This window comes from Diabrotica virgifera, chromosome 4 (assembly GCF_917563875.1).
Source record: "Diabrotica virgifera virgifera chromosome 4, PGI_DIABVI_V3a".
Taxonomy (NCBI): Eukaryota; Metazoa; Arthropoda; class Insecta; order Coleoptera; family Chrysomelidae; genus Diabrotica; species Diabrotica virgifera.
In genome coordinates, this window is record NC_065446.1 from 115,281,041 (window position 1) to 115,296,460 (window position 15,420).

At 32.0% G+C, this 15,420-nt stretch overlaps 1 protein-coding gene across 1 annotated transcript in view; it reads left to right on the forward strand.

Annotated features, from left to right (window-relative positions):
• The first annotated feature begins 11,012 nt into the window (after positions 1–11,012).
• Positions 11,013–15,420, forward strand: part of LOC126883109 (23 kDa integral membrane protein-like) — a 116,537-nt gene continuing 112,129 nt past the window's right edge. Inside the window, exon 1 of the mRNA XM_050648357.1 lies at positions 11,013–11,287. Within this exon, the coding sequence (XP_050504314.1) occupies positions 11,210–11,287 (78 nt within the window). The 5' untranslated portion in view covers positions 11,013–11,209. The remainder of the gene's footprint in view (positions 11,288–15,420) is intronic.

The following is a 15,420-nucleotide window of genomic DNA, read 5'->3' on the forward strand; positions in this document are numbered from 1 at the left end:
AAACATTCCAAAACATATTGTAAGAACATTTCTACTTCACAACATATCTAAACATCTGCAGGATCCATACCATGATTTTGATCCAGTTCAAATGGTAGTGCCAAGATGCAAATGAACTGATACCTGAAGGTAATCAAGCACAAATTCGAAATCGAGGCGTAGAAACGACGTTGCAGAGGCGATATTTCGTAATGCCAACTAATGCACATATTATCATATACATAGGGTCTAAAAAAAATTCGTAACGAATATTTTGATTATTGTTTTAATAATATTAAACCCAAAAAATGCCACTATTCTAAAGTGGATAACCCTTAGGAGTGCTTAAAGCTTTTTAACAAAATGAAACTATAATAACTACGCTTAGTAGTAGATACTTCAGGTCAGTAGTAAATACTTCTGTTGTGTAGTATGTCCTTCCCAACAAAAGCACATATTTTTATGTAAAAGAAAATACTACAAAATAGATACTATTTGCTGAAGCAGCAGAATCTACTATGTTTTATGCATTCCACCCAATGTATAACACTTAGATTTTAATTACTCTGAAAATTTTCCAAGGTAAATAACATATATTTTATTTTATTTATTTTTTATTTACTTAGAATTTGAATTGATATATTTTATTGTAGCATTTCAATCCACTCTACCTTCTAATTCAAATCCTGCCATCAAAAAGCTTCGCGCCAACCCCCACCCAAGCGCCACTCTAGCGAACCACGGTATAAATGGACGGTCCCCATCGGAAACAGTAATATTGCGTAATCCAGTGAACAGTGTAGCAGTGTCTGGGGGTTCAGGAGACTGAGGCCCAGGAAGCGGACGTCAGAGAGGACGTAGAAAGCTGGACCAAGAGAATATCGACTTGGTTCAACCCGAAAGCCTGGTGAGTTTGTTTTTAATATTAATTCTTGTAATAAAGTTCGTGCTAGTTTTTTTTTTAATTACCAATTTTCGTCATCCAGTAATTAGAGAGAAATATAATTAAGTCGACAATGAAAAGTTTTCTGACGAACTCCTCTCATTAACATCATTTAATTGGAGTAAATTTTATTATTTCATCGAGTGAATAATTGTCGAATGCCGAGCAATATTCGAAACTCCGATTTCAAATTCGAACGAAATTTTACGTTTCCAGTTAATTAATGATAATTGCAGCTTTCCACAATATTTACATTGAACAAGGTAATTAAGTTGGTTTTATCGATGCTCGACTTCGGATTGATTCTATTTCAGAATAATTATTTTCGAGGAAAATTACTTGAAAGTGTGACAAGTTAAAACTCAGAGGTGTATCATGAATTCAGATTTGATACCAATGTATTAGAGTTGTGACGACATAATCTCGTTTAATAGGGGAAGTCCGTGTAATTTGGACTAGTGCGTAAAGTGGTAATGGCAACAACAAACACGTTGTACAAACTTTCAATAAGAAGGGTTATATACCTGGAAGTCGCCTCAGGATACAGAGGATTAAAGTCGTAAGGAACCCTCACATATTTTGTTATATTCCTATTTGACATGAGAAATAAAAGACTGTATTTATATTTAAAATTCAAATTAAAATAAAATTTTTCATATTTCTCAACCACAAGCATATAAATTTTGAACACCCTGGATAAGACAAATTTTGTAAAAATAGTTATAGCTAGTTTTTAAGAAAGTGTTTTCGCAGAAGTGTTTACTAGCCCCATAAACAATGCATTTTCAGTAAGCAATTAGGGTGCTGGTTTAAGAAAGTGTTCTTTGAACTGTTTATCAAAACCACGGACATTATATTTTATTAAACAAAAGAATAGGTCATTAAGTTTTTCAAGATATGCGGGTAGGTAATTCATTAGCCGCACGGTACATAATAGATAGTTAAAATATACCTGTGTATTAAGATTATTAAAGATAGATAAAAATATGATTAGTGTAGAAAATAGGATTAAAATAGTCGAAATATTATTTTTTCTTGAAAATCCATAAAGACATGTTTAGAAAAAGGAAAGAGTTTTTTTGGTAAATACGTCATGATTGCAAGGTTGTTTTGATTGGTTGGAAAATTAATTATGGAGGGGAACGATTTGGAAGGATGAGAAGGAATGAGGAGAGAGAGTCAGTCTGTTTTGTTGGATCGAAAGGAAGAGTTCAGTTTTGAGGGTAGTGTACAAAAAAAAAGTAAAAAGCCGGTTGGTTTATGGAAAAGTGACAAGCATCATATCGTGGAACGAGTAATAGGCCAAGTAGAGAGATGATATAACTCCTTGAGTCTAAAGTATCCAGTGTTTGTTTAAGTGTTTCAAAAAAGTTGGAATACTGCATCAGGAGAAAGCCGGAACGAGTACTGTACGAGGCATAGTGAGGAAAGGAAGGACGAGTTTTGCAGAGGAGCAGGGACATTATTGGAAAACGTGGACGAGTTTATTTGGATAGCAACACCAGCAAAGAAGGAAATGTGTTTAGTGTGAAGACATTGTCGAATCATCAGCAAAGGTCAGTTTTAATTTTTTTGTTGAGACATGAATGTATGGTTTTGCGTATTAAATACCACAGTGCATATTGAACTACACATTTCACTATTATAAAATCATCAAACCTCAATCAATTTTGTTACTTATAAATCATTATAGTTCATTTTTTTATACAATAATATTGATAAAATAAAATTTTTTTTATCAAAAAAATTTGAACATGTAGAAAATCCTGTGTAGCAGAGGTAGAGAGATTCATAGTTAATTATTATTAAAAAAACAAATTTGGAGACAAAAAGAAATAAGATTCCTATTTTCATAATTGTTAGATAAAATAAAGATAGAAAAATAAATAAAATTTGAAATATTAAACATTTATTCCCGTTTGATAAAATAAACGAATTTTATAATTTCTTATTGAAATTCATATGTGTATTATTTTATTCTCTTTTATCTATCCCTATTAGGAAGCCACTGAGAAATATTTTGAATCCACCAAAATAAGTATTGGTAGCAAAATTTAGCCCTGAGATTTACAATTTATTTATTTTTGATCTGTTTGATTAATGAGATAATTAATTGATTAATTAATCAAAGTAGATCACAATAATTTATATTACGATAGGAAGAAGATACATGCATTATATCAAACCTGCAAAGACGCATCCATGTGCTGACGTATCTTACGATCACAATCCAGTTATAGGGCTTTTCATTCACAGTCATTTGTTTCGAGCTTTTGTCATGTGTCACATAATATTAATATATCTACTTCATAAGTTATGGTATATACCAATGATACAAACTAAAGACGTATGACGTAGATATATTAATATTATGTGACATATAACAGAAGCTCGAAACAAATGACAATCGATGAAAAGCCCTATTGAGGAATTCAGGTTAAATCTGAAACAATCTAAACAAACTAAATATGGACACAACATTGATCTGTCCACACTAAAAAACATGGAAACAAAATTTATCTTTGAAAAAAGAGCTAAAGAAAAAATATCAAGAACTGCTGCCAGCTACAATTGATAACCGAAAATATTAGGATACAAACATCTAAAGGAAGAACTACAAAGGCACTATATTACAAACAAGTAAAGATGAACTTACAAATAAGTAAAAATGCGTTTGTAAAAATGAAAACAATTATCTGCAACAAAGACGTTAGATTAGAACTGAGAGTAAGAGCTTTGAGATGCTACGTGTTCTCGATACTGCAATATGGACTTGAGAGCTGGACATTGAAGCAATAACACATAAATAAATTACAGTCATTTGAAATGTGGTGTTACAGAAGGATGCTTAGAATAGAATTGACATAAAAGAAAACGAACACGGAAGTATTGCGAGAAATGGGCAAAGAATGCGAAATAATAAACACAATAAAAATAAGAAAGTTACAATATCTGGGACACGTAATGAGGGGACAGCGATATGAAATGATAAGGCTGATAATACAGGGAAAGATAAGAGGCGGAAGGTGTATAGGAAGAAGGAGAGGAGCGTATCATGGTTGAAGAATTTAAGGGACAGTTTAAATGCAGTTCTATAGAACTCTTCAGATCAGCGGAAGATAGAGTAAAGATAGTGATGATGATATTCCACCTACGATTAGGAAACGGCACTTAAAGAAGAAGAAATATGAACTCCATAAAAAGCACCAGAAAAAGAAAAAAGACTGGATGGCCGACGAAACATCTTCCCATAATATTTTTTGAAATCTTTTTTTGACAAAACAAAACAAAAAATCGACAATATAACTCCATTAACCTATGAAGTTTAAATTACAATAGTGTTAAAATTTCATTAATGTCAATAGTGTCAAAATTTCATAATTTAATGGGGTAAAGTGCCTGTGATTGGACCAATTACAAATAAGCATTACGGCACGGTAAATTTGAATTACTGTTCCTAGATATAACTAGTATGATGTATATGCGAAAAAATTATAATATAATCTCATAAAAGCCTAACGCGACAAGTCACGCAGTCTGTCCGGGACAGTTGTCAATATGTAAACATTAAATGACGTTTCATAAACGTCATTCGATTTTTTTTATATTTTTTTATAACAGCTTCAGAATAATTGTACCGATTTTTCTTTTTTTTTTTGTTCGAAACATATGTAGATGTCCAAGGAAGGTTTAAAACCAGATTGAAATAAAGTAGTTAATCTTCTTTTATTTATCACAAACCAGTAGTTTTATTTTTATAATATAATAAGCATCAAAATTAAATAATTAAACATAAAAATATAAGATAATAATGAAAATGTAAATAATGAATACATTATTTATTATATTTAACCCGTTAGATCAAACAAAGTAACAAAATCGGCTAATTTAAAATAGTTGCCATGTACCTAACATAACATTGGACAGTTTAATAATCCTATATACTAACGATTTACCATGAATGTGATTTAATGTTTGAGAAATGTCATATATCCAGTCCCATAAAAGGGATTGCTCAAACTTACTGCAGAAAAAATCAGCCAAACTGATTGGCGATATCTAATGAAAGGTCGTACGAAGCTGGTTTTGTTGAATATAGCATGATAGCACGACGATACTTTGTGATGAGCAGACATGAACTTTGAATAGTGTATAACGCACTATAAGAAGTAGTCACTTCTGTCGCAAGTGTCACGTGCCATTATTTATTGCCTTTCGTTTTTATATATTACATATATTCCATATATTACACTTAAAGTTTCCTCGTGAGCTATATGTGCTTTCTGTAATTTTCCGGGTTTGACTCCACGTAGAATAATTTTGGTTTTGAGAAAAACCATTATTTTGACGACGTTTCGACAACATCATACTTGCCATTATCAAGTCAGGTAGTTCCGCTTCTCGCGGAAGTAGACTGAATTTTTATTCACGATATGGTTACTTATATAGTTGATTGTGATGCGTTCCCTGGCCTGCGCCTTCTGGCTCTTGTTATTCTAACGGATGTTAGACAGATATCTAAATGCTGCTTCACATCACCATCCTGCACAATTTCATTCAGTCATCATTCAGTCATTCTTTTTAAAATTCAAAAAACGAAAAATTTTCAAATCTATTTTTCTAGAAAACGGTGTGTCCTACTTACTTAAAGCAAGAGTACCTTTTGGTACTAGGATACCACAGAATTTAATATTCCAAAGTAAAAAATGCTAAAAAGTTATGCGATAAAATAATAGTTGCCCTACCCAAAACGGACGCCTATGACCGGTACTAGAAATTCGCAATGGATGGAATCGATTTATCTCTGGAAGATAAATATGCGTACCAATTTTTGTTTTTGTAACTGGAATCGTTCTGGAGGAATTTAAGAAAACCTAATTACAAGACGCCATCTTCAAAGAGCTCTGCACCCTTAGGAAACATCTAGGTGAATTGGGTTAAATTGTCCTAAAATTATCTGAGAAATCTCCTGTCTTTGTTTGTCGGTAGAGTTTCTGGACACCCTGTATATATAATAAAAGTAGATTAGAGGGAGTCAGTAAAAATTAGAGGGTGTAAAATAAATTAAAGGGTGCCAGAAAATAGGAAGGAGTCAGAAAAAAAGAGGGGTCAGAATAAAATTGAGGAAGTCAGAAAAAATTGTAAGGAAATACGAGAAAATATGAGGAAATAAAATTTACTATATCCCCCGTCGCTCGCATGGCGACTGGTAAAATCATTAGTTTAAAGATAAAAATCGATCTGTTTCTGATTTTTTCCTTAAAATCACCGGCTTACGAAATAACAAATTTATTCCATATATTTTCATCATACTGTATACAGGGTGAGTCATGAGGAACTGTACATACTTCTACCTCGTATGGAGACCTCTATGGGGAATAACAAATGACCATTAAAAACTGCCTGCTTCCATTGTTTAATAATATACAGAGCGAGTTTTTAATTGTTACAGAAATTTTATTTGTCATAATTTTTGAACGAAAAGATCAATGTGTCTCTTATTTTGGTCAATCGTTACACTATTACCACCCAATCAAATGATTTATTCAAACTAGAAAAAAAATCAGGTCCGGCTTTAAAAAATGAGTTCGTTTTGGTCTTAGAAAAAATTTCACCCTGTATACGGTTTTTGAAAACTCTAATAAGAACTTTACCAATTACACAAATAGGCAATTAAAATGGCGTATTAATTTTTTTTCCACACAATTACTTAATTTTTATAAAAAAAAATCAAATTTGACTATGAGTTTGGTAAAGTGAACCATAGATTTAAAAAAAATTAATTTTTATTACAAAAATTAATTTTTTGAACCATTATTTAATTTATAAGTAATAATACTACCACTTCTCGTGCTATACGCTTTAAATAATTCAACTTTTTAGCCAATTTCCAGAATTTCAAAAGGAACAGGTTGTTTTGAATAATACTCAAATATCATCCTGTATAATATTTGTTTGTCAAAAAGGAGATCAACAAATAAACCTAAATTAAACAAAAACAAAAATAAATATTTTTCCTTCGTTTTTTGTATCACTACCTCCTCATCATGTATTAATACTATGTATGTGTATAAAAATTATAATTTGATATTTTCATTGTTTGAGTACATAATTTGAGTTTTCGTTCGTCATTGTTATTATTTATTTGTGTTTTTTACACTATTTGTACTTTTTTGCATAGCATATTTTACAAAATATTTTGCCGAATCTACTTGCCAATGTAGCCGTCCGAGGTATATACTTTATGCAGGATGGGACATCACCACATTTCTTAGTTGCTGTTCGTCAACATCTTCATGTGACTTATGGAAATAGGTGGATAGGGCGCGGAGGACCTCATGCATGACAACACAGATCACCTGATTTTAACCCTAAAAGGGTTTTATTATTTACAATGTATAGCACAAGCTGTGGCAGTATTAATACATTATGTATAAATTAAATATAAATATGTTCAAAAAAATAGATTTTGCAAGAAAAACTATTTTTTTATTAAATCTATGGTTCACTCCACCAAACATTTAATTTAATTTATTTATAGTCAAATTTGATTTTTCCATCTCTTTATAATTTTTTGCTTCTCTTTTTCTGCTTTCGTGTCTGTTGTTATGCTCTAGCTAGGAATTCTAGTACTTGTTTTTTCAATCCTCTTTTTTTTTCCTCTGTATATTCTGGTCGATTCTTTTATCTTCTCGGTATAAATTTCCCTACTATTTCTGGTGTTTCTTTGAAGTTGTTTTCTTTTTCTACGACACTTCTGCATTTATTATCATACCATTCCGCATTCCTTTGTCTCTTGTTTTATCCGACAGTTTCGGCTGCAGATTGCGTTATTATTGTTTTTAATTGTCTCCATTCCTCCTCTGCAGTATATTCCTCTCTGGTTCCATTAAGTTTTATTTGAAGGGCAATTTGGTATTCTTGTTTCGTTGTTAGGTTTTTGAATTCTTCAACATTCCATTTTCTTTCTTTTTTTAGTTCAAAATCAAAAATTAATTCCTTTTGCCACAGTCGCGTGTTTTCAGATGAGAATGTGCTCAATTTGATTGGCGTCGTTGGTTCCTGATATTTTTCATTTCTTGTCTATCAATTCTTTCCAAACTTCCCTCTGCGGCTCAGTGGTAAGAGCGTCTACCTTTGTAACTAAAGTTAGAGAGTTCGAATCTCATCTCGGTGGAGAATTTTTCATTTATTCAAAATTAATTTTTTTGAACAAATATTTAATTTATAAGTAACAATACTACCACTGCTCGTGCTATACGCTTTAATAGTTTAACCTTTTTAGATAATTTCCAGAATTTCAAAAGGAACAGGTTGTTTTGAATAATACTCAAACATCATCCTGTATAATATTTGTTTGTCAAAAAGGAGATAAAAAATAAACCTAAATTAAACAAAAACAAAAATAAATATTTTTTCCTTCGTTTTTTGCATCACTACCTTCTCATCATGTATTAATACTATGTATGTGTATAAAAATAATTATTTCATTCATAGGAGATTCTGACCAATAGAAAGCTACAGAAATCTGAATTAAACTGATAATTTTTGATAATTTCCCGTCGTCAAGTATATTACGTCAGATGCCCTTCGTTGCTACGAAAAAATACATTTAGTGACATTAATGACAATTAATGTTTTAAAAATTATAAAAGTGATGACTTTCAACCCTAAAATATTTATAACAACTGTGTGTTTAATTGTACTAATTTTTACTTACATAAATAAATTACAATAAAATTTTGGTTTTGAACAGTTTTATTCATGGAATAATCGCAACAAATTGCACACGATCTCTAAAATTAATATAGAATTTTTGCCCTCGTGACACTTTGGACATAATTTCACGAGCCGAAGGCTCGTGAAATTAAAACTGTCAAAGTGTCACCCGGGAAAAATTCTATAATTTTAGAGCTCTTGTAAAATTACTACTGATAATTTGACATTTTCGTTGTTTGAGTACATAATTTGACATTTCGTCCGCCATTGTTATTTAGTCCTGTCGCCAGGGGGGTACATTGGCCTCCTTAATTCAGATGGACTTACCCAAGTTTTTTATGTATTTTGACCCGTAGAACACGAATTTTTTGGGTAATAGTTGATCCGGATGTCGATAAGATTGTTATAAACAAAGAATTTGAGGAATTACATAACAGCGATTTTTCACAAAACAAAACATTTTTTTTGTATTTTTTGGGTGATTCTCAGCAGAACATGGTCTTACAAGTTTTTTCGTAGGATGCATAGTTTACGAGATAAACGTGGTTGAACTTTCAAAAAATCGAAAAAGTGCAATTTTTGAACCCGAATAACTTTTGATTAAAAAATAAAATAGCAATTCTGCTTACTGCATTTGAAATTTCAAGTCAAATTCTATCGGTTTTGATTATTTGCATTGGTAAAAATTTAGTTTTTATTTGTTCAACAAAGCCATAAACACATAGTGTTTCCCGTACCCAATGCATGCGTTTTAATGTACGTAATCTACGTAGAAATTCTGTATGCGCGCCTACTCTTTCGATTTCAAATGAGAAATGCATTGAAAACATCATTCAATCACTATGTGTTTATAGCTTTGTTAAACAATAAAAAAAATTAATTTTTAGCAATGAAAGTAATCAAAACCGATAGAATTTGACTTGAACTTTCAAATTCGGTAAGCAGAATTTCTATTTAATTTTTCAAACAATTGTTATTCGGGTTCAAAAATTGCAATTTTTCGATTTTTTGAAAGTTCAACCGCGTTTATGTCAAAAACTCTGCATCCTACGAAAAAACTTGTAAAATCATTTTTTGCTTAGAATGACCCAAAAAATACAAAAAAAAATGTTTTGTTTTGCGAAAAATCGCTGCTATGTGATTCCTCAAGTTCTTTGTTTATAACAATCTTATCGACATCCGGATCCACTGTTACCCAAAAAATTCGTGTTCTATGGGTGAAAATACATAAAAAAAACTTGGGTAAGTCCATCTGAATTAAGGAGGCCGTTGTACCCCCACTGGCGACAGGACTAATTATTTATTTGTGTTTCTTGCACTATTTGTACTTTTTTGCATGATCATATTTTACAAAATATTTTGCCGAATCTACTTGCCAATGTAGCCGTCAGAGGTATATACTTTATGCACGATGGGGCATCACCACATTTCTTAGTTGCTGTTCGTCAACATCTTCATGTGACTTATGGAAATAGGTGGATAGGGTTTTATTATTTACAATGTATAGCACAAGCTGTGGAAGTATTAATACATTAAGTATAAATTAAATATAAATATATTCAAAAAAATAGATTTTGCAAGATAAGCTATTTTTTATTAAATCTATGGTTCACTTCACCAAACATTTAATTATAGTCAAGTAGTCATTTTAATTGACTATTTGTCTAATTTGTAAAATTCTTATTAGAAGTTTCATAAACCATATACAGGGTGAAATTTTTTCTAAGACCAAAACGAACTAATTTTGTTAAACCTGACCTGATTTTTTTCTAGTTTGAATAAATCAGTTGAGTGGTAACTTATAAATTAAATACTTGTTCAAATAAAATGAATTTTTGTAATAAAAGGTAATTTTTTAAATCTGTGGTTCACTTCACCAAATTTTTAATTCATAGTCAAATTTGATTTTTTTATGAAAAACTAAGTAACCGTGTGGGGAAAAAATAAATATGCCATTTTAATTGCCTATTTGTCTAATTTGTAAAATTCTTATTAGAGGTTTCAAAAACCATATATAGGGTGAAATTTTTCTAAGACCAAAACGAACTAATTTTTTAAAGCCAGACCTGATTTTTTTTCTAGTTTGAATAAATCAGTTGATTGAGTGGTAATAGTGTAACGATTGACCAAAATAAGAGACACATCGATATTACCGTTCAAAAATTATGACGAATAAAAATTTCTGTAAAAATTAACAACTCGCCCTGTATATTATTAAAAAATGGGAGCAGACACTTTTCAATGGTAATTTGTTATTTCCCATGAGGGCCTCCATACGAGGTAGGAGTATGTACAGTTCCTCATGACTCACCCTGTATTATAATGATTAACCAATATTTTTAAAACGTCATTTATCTTGACTGTTTTAATTAATTCATCGGATTAGTAACTACCTTCATACCGTACCTATCTTATCAACAAGCAGATAAGTCGAACTTGAAGTCAGGTGACAATACACCAAGCTTGTGTACGTATAATCGAGTCGTTGCGTTTGCGTTGCGAATCAGTTCTCTCAAACTGTAAGTTATTATATTTTGCACGATTGAAAGACATTTACTATTAGCAAAAATGTCTAAAGACCGGGAATTGCAGATGGGGATGCGATGTGTGAAGTACATGATTTTTGTGGCGAATTTTATGTTCATGGTAAGTTTTTCATAATTTTTTAATAGTCGGTGCAATTATTGTTTTTTGGTGTCACTGTTATCAGTAGCGATAAAATCTGACATGTCGCAGTATATGATTAATTATGATTTACCATATGTTTTCAACGAAATATCAAAACCAGAATAAGAATATGCAATAAAAAAATTATTTATTTTGCGGTACAATATTGGTCGCCAATCGTCTCTTTCTTTTCGGACTTCTAAAATGTGCCTTTTACTGTTTTATGTACACTTTATTTCTATAGTATGACACAAATCAGAACATTATTAATTTATATTATTGACCTCTACATTTCTCCGTCTTCTTCTTCTTTTGCCATCATAACCCCGGATAGGTCTTTACCTGTCTGGCTATGTCCCTCCATTCAGACCTCTCTTATGCCCGTCTCCTTCATTCTCTTACGTTCATAGTTTTCAGGTCGTCTTCCACGTCATTCAGCCACTCCGTGCTGGATCTTCCTCTTTTGTCTTCCTATCGGCTTCCATTGCAATATTTTCTTTGTTGTTTTTGCATCTTCTTGTCTTCCCTTGTCTTTTGACATGTTTCAGCTATGACATTTGACTTATCACAGGTCTTACAATGTCATACCGTTCATTGCACAGGATAATATTATACTCTTCTTAGTATCTTTTTCTCGAATGTCTTGAGTTGGTTTTTATGCACGTGCCTAAAACGATTTAACTCTGCAACGTCATTTTTTGAGGCTGATATATTTGTTAGGTTTAGATTCCGAATATCTTCCAGCATTTTGTTTCTTTTCGCACTATTAAAAGCTTGAAGTAAAGTGAAGTAAAGAAACACAGACGTACTCACAATCATTTAATTTACTTCGACGACCGGTATCGATCTCTACAATATACAGATCATCTTCAGGTCCGCGTTATAAGTAATTAAATGCTACAATTAAAGAAAACCAGAGTTAAAACAGTGTCTGGTTGTATCAAAATGCTAATAGAAAGCCAAAATTTTTAAAAGTATGTAAATGTTGACATTTTAGAACAACAAACAAATGCATACGTATGCACACACATGAGCAAACAAGTACTCATAAGTGCGCACACGCACACAGATGCATGAGGTTTATGACTATTTGTTAAATTAAAATTACCAATTCAACATTTTGTTAAAAGCTTGTTTAAAGTCTATACACCTATTATAGTAAATGCCTTTGAACTCTGGCTTTATAGGAGGATCTTGAGAATACCTTGGACAACCCACACCACCAACGAAAATGTTCTGATGAGAATAGGTACAGAATAGCTACTGAAGATCATCAAAGTTAGAAAAATTAGCTACCTGGGACACACGGAATGGGACGTTTCATCGCTGCCGGTTCATTGCTGCCGTTTCGACACCGCCGATTCATCGCCAGTCCATTTCATCGCCGTCCGTTTCATCGCCGTCCGTTTCATCGCCAGTTAGTCAGTTGATTTTGTATTATGGGAGATAATTCGACACGACGTTAAATTCAGTTTAAAACTTATGTCAATTAAACAGATAAAAAATATTATTATATTTACTCTTCTATTTCTACTTCCCCTAAATTTTATACTAAATAGTACTAAATTTGTAGTGTTAAATGACCTTTGTAGAAATAATATGTTCAAATTTATGTAGTGTTATGTTGGGTTAGGTTAGGTTAGGTCATTTCCTAGAATTCCTAATTCATATTATAATTAAAAATAAATAATAAATGTAACTGTCGAAAATTGGTTGGAAAATCAGAAATAAATATCAGTTAGCGATTCTGACTGGCGATGAATCGGCCGGCGATGAATCGGCCGGAGATGAATTGGCGGCGATGAACTGGCGGCGATGAAACGTCCTAGACCCGGGACACATAATGTAAAACGAAAACATGGCTTAGAAACATCAGAGACTGGACCGGCCTTAATTCAACATCTTTGTTTAAAGCCGCATTGGACAGAGACAGATTTGCCAGTGTAATCGATAAACTACACTAATAAGGAGACACAAGAAGTGGTGCTGTCTGTGTGCTGTGGTGGAAAAAGTGATAAAGTTCTATGTATATTATAGACCATAACAGAAAGAATTTTGTATAATATATTAAGCAATGTAATTGGCCTATTACTCTCTCATTCCCTCTTATCTCCTTTCTTATAATTGGCTACAAATGTCCAGCTGCCTATTCCTCCGGTGTTTGTTCCTTGGTCTATATTAATATTATTAGATAATGAAGTCTTCCTCATAGTTCGTATGCATGTTTTAATAGGTTTGTTCCAACTCAATACAAAACCATTCTTGAACGGTTCCGAGTATGCGCAAAAACGAAAAATGTGTTACTGCGCATAAATATTCGTTATTGGGCATACGCGTAACGATTCAAGAACGGTTTTGTATCGAGTGGGAACAAACCTATTAATTATGCCGAAAGTATAATACATAAATATGTTGTCTCGTTTATAATTTTTTGCTTCTCTTTTGCTGCTTTCGTGTCTGTTGTTATGTTCTAGCTAGGAATTCTAGTACTTGTTTTTTCAAACCTCTCTTTTTTCCCTATGCTTATGGTGGTCGATTGTTTTATCTTCTCGTTATAAATTTCCCTACTATTTCTGGTGTTTCTTTGAAGTTGTTTTTTTTTTTGTTTCTACGACACTTCTGCATTTATGATCATGCCATTGGGTACTGTGTGATCGGTACTCACTGGAGGAACCGCAGACGTTCGGATACAATTAGCGTCTCTTTTTAATGACAATGAAGTCGACTTTACTAAGTAACAAGACATTTACTCAACACACACACTACACATTAGACTATAAGCGTTATAATAAGCGTTCGGATATAATAAGCGTCTCTTTGCAAAGACAACGACGTCGACTTTGCTAAGTAACAAGACAATTACTCAACACACACACTACACATTACACTAGGTACCAGATTGCATAACTGTACCATGCCAATGGCCATAAGTTGTCGAGACATTAGGCTAAATTAAAAAAATCTTTCCAAGCTGGGATTCTAGTTATATATTTGTCTTAATAAATAGCTTCTTCGTTTATACACCTTTTAAGAGCTGTCATCTCTAATATCAAAGATTTTGGGAATATCTTGGAACACCAGTACTCTTTGGCCTTTAAACGGTCGCAGCCATTTCGGCGAATATTTTCTCGAAAAAAACTTGAAATTTTGCCTCTAGTTTCCGGTCATAGATAAGATAAGGCGGTAAACGAATTATTTAGGGTGCAATACTATAATTATGTATATTGTTCCAGTAGTGTCAATAGATATGGGAATATACGTTTCAACCTTTTAGTTAGATATACATGCAATTTGGCAAACAAATTTAAATCATCATTTTGAGTCTCTGAAGGGAAAACTTCACACATTTAAAAAAAAACACCGATATTGTTGTTGAAAGTGAACAGTCTGTGTTAGAACAGTACTAAAAAATTGGCTGATAGTCCATTGAATCACGGTTATTGCTCAAAATTTTAAAGAAAAAAAAACAAATGAAATTAGGGATACACATACATAGATAGCATGTCAAAGAAAAAAGTGATATTGTGCCGATGTGTGTTTTCGCTCAGGGGGTGAGTTTCGCACCTTCTCGGGGGTGAAAAAAATAACGTTCAAAATAAGTCTGGAAATGGATAAACTGACTAATCCTAAGCAATTTTTTTCTATAGAGGTTTTTCACAAGTCAATACTTTTCAAGTTATTTGCGAGTAAATGTGTTAATTTTTCAACAAAAAAAAAACACGTTTTCAGACGGTTTTTCGCAAATAACTCAGAAAGTAAGTATTTTATAAAAAAAAACATTAGCAAAAACATATCATATAAAAAAATGATAAAATATGGTGTATGTATGAGGCCCCTAGATGCAGAACAGAGTGGTAGCTAATGAAAAATAGATTCATATTTGTCAAATTCCAAATCTAATATTTGAACGTGAAATAACCAAAAAATGAAGCAATTTTTGGAGAAAACTCATTGCAAGTTTTATTTTTTATTTTTAAAAAACCTTTATTTTAGGTGTTTTTTTATTTCTAGAAACAAGTTACGTTCAAAATAAACTTAGTGCCTTTTTTTGGTCAAAAAAATTGGGAAGTCACCCCATAATTAGTATCTCAAATGAAATTAATCCTTACCGC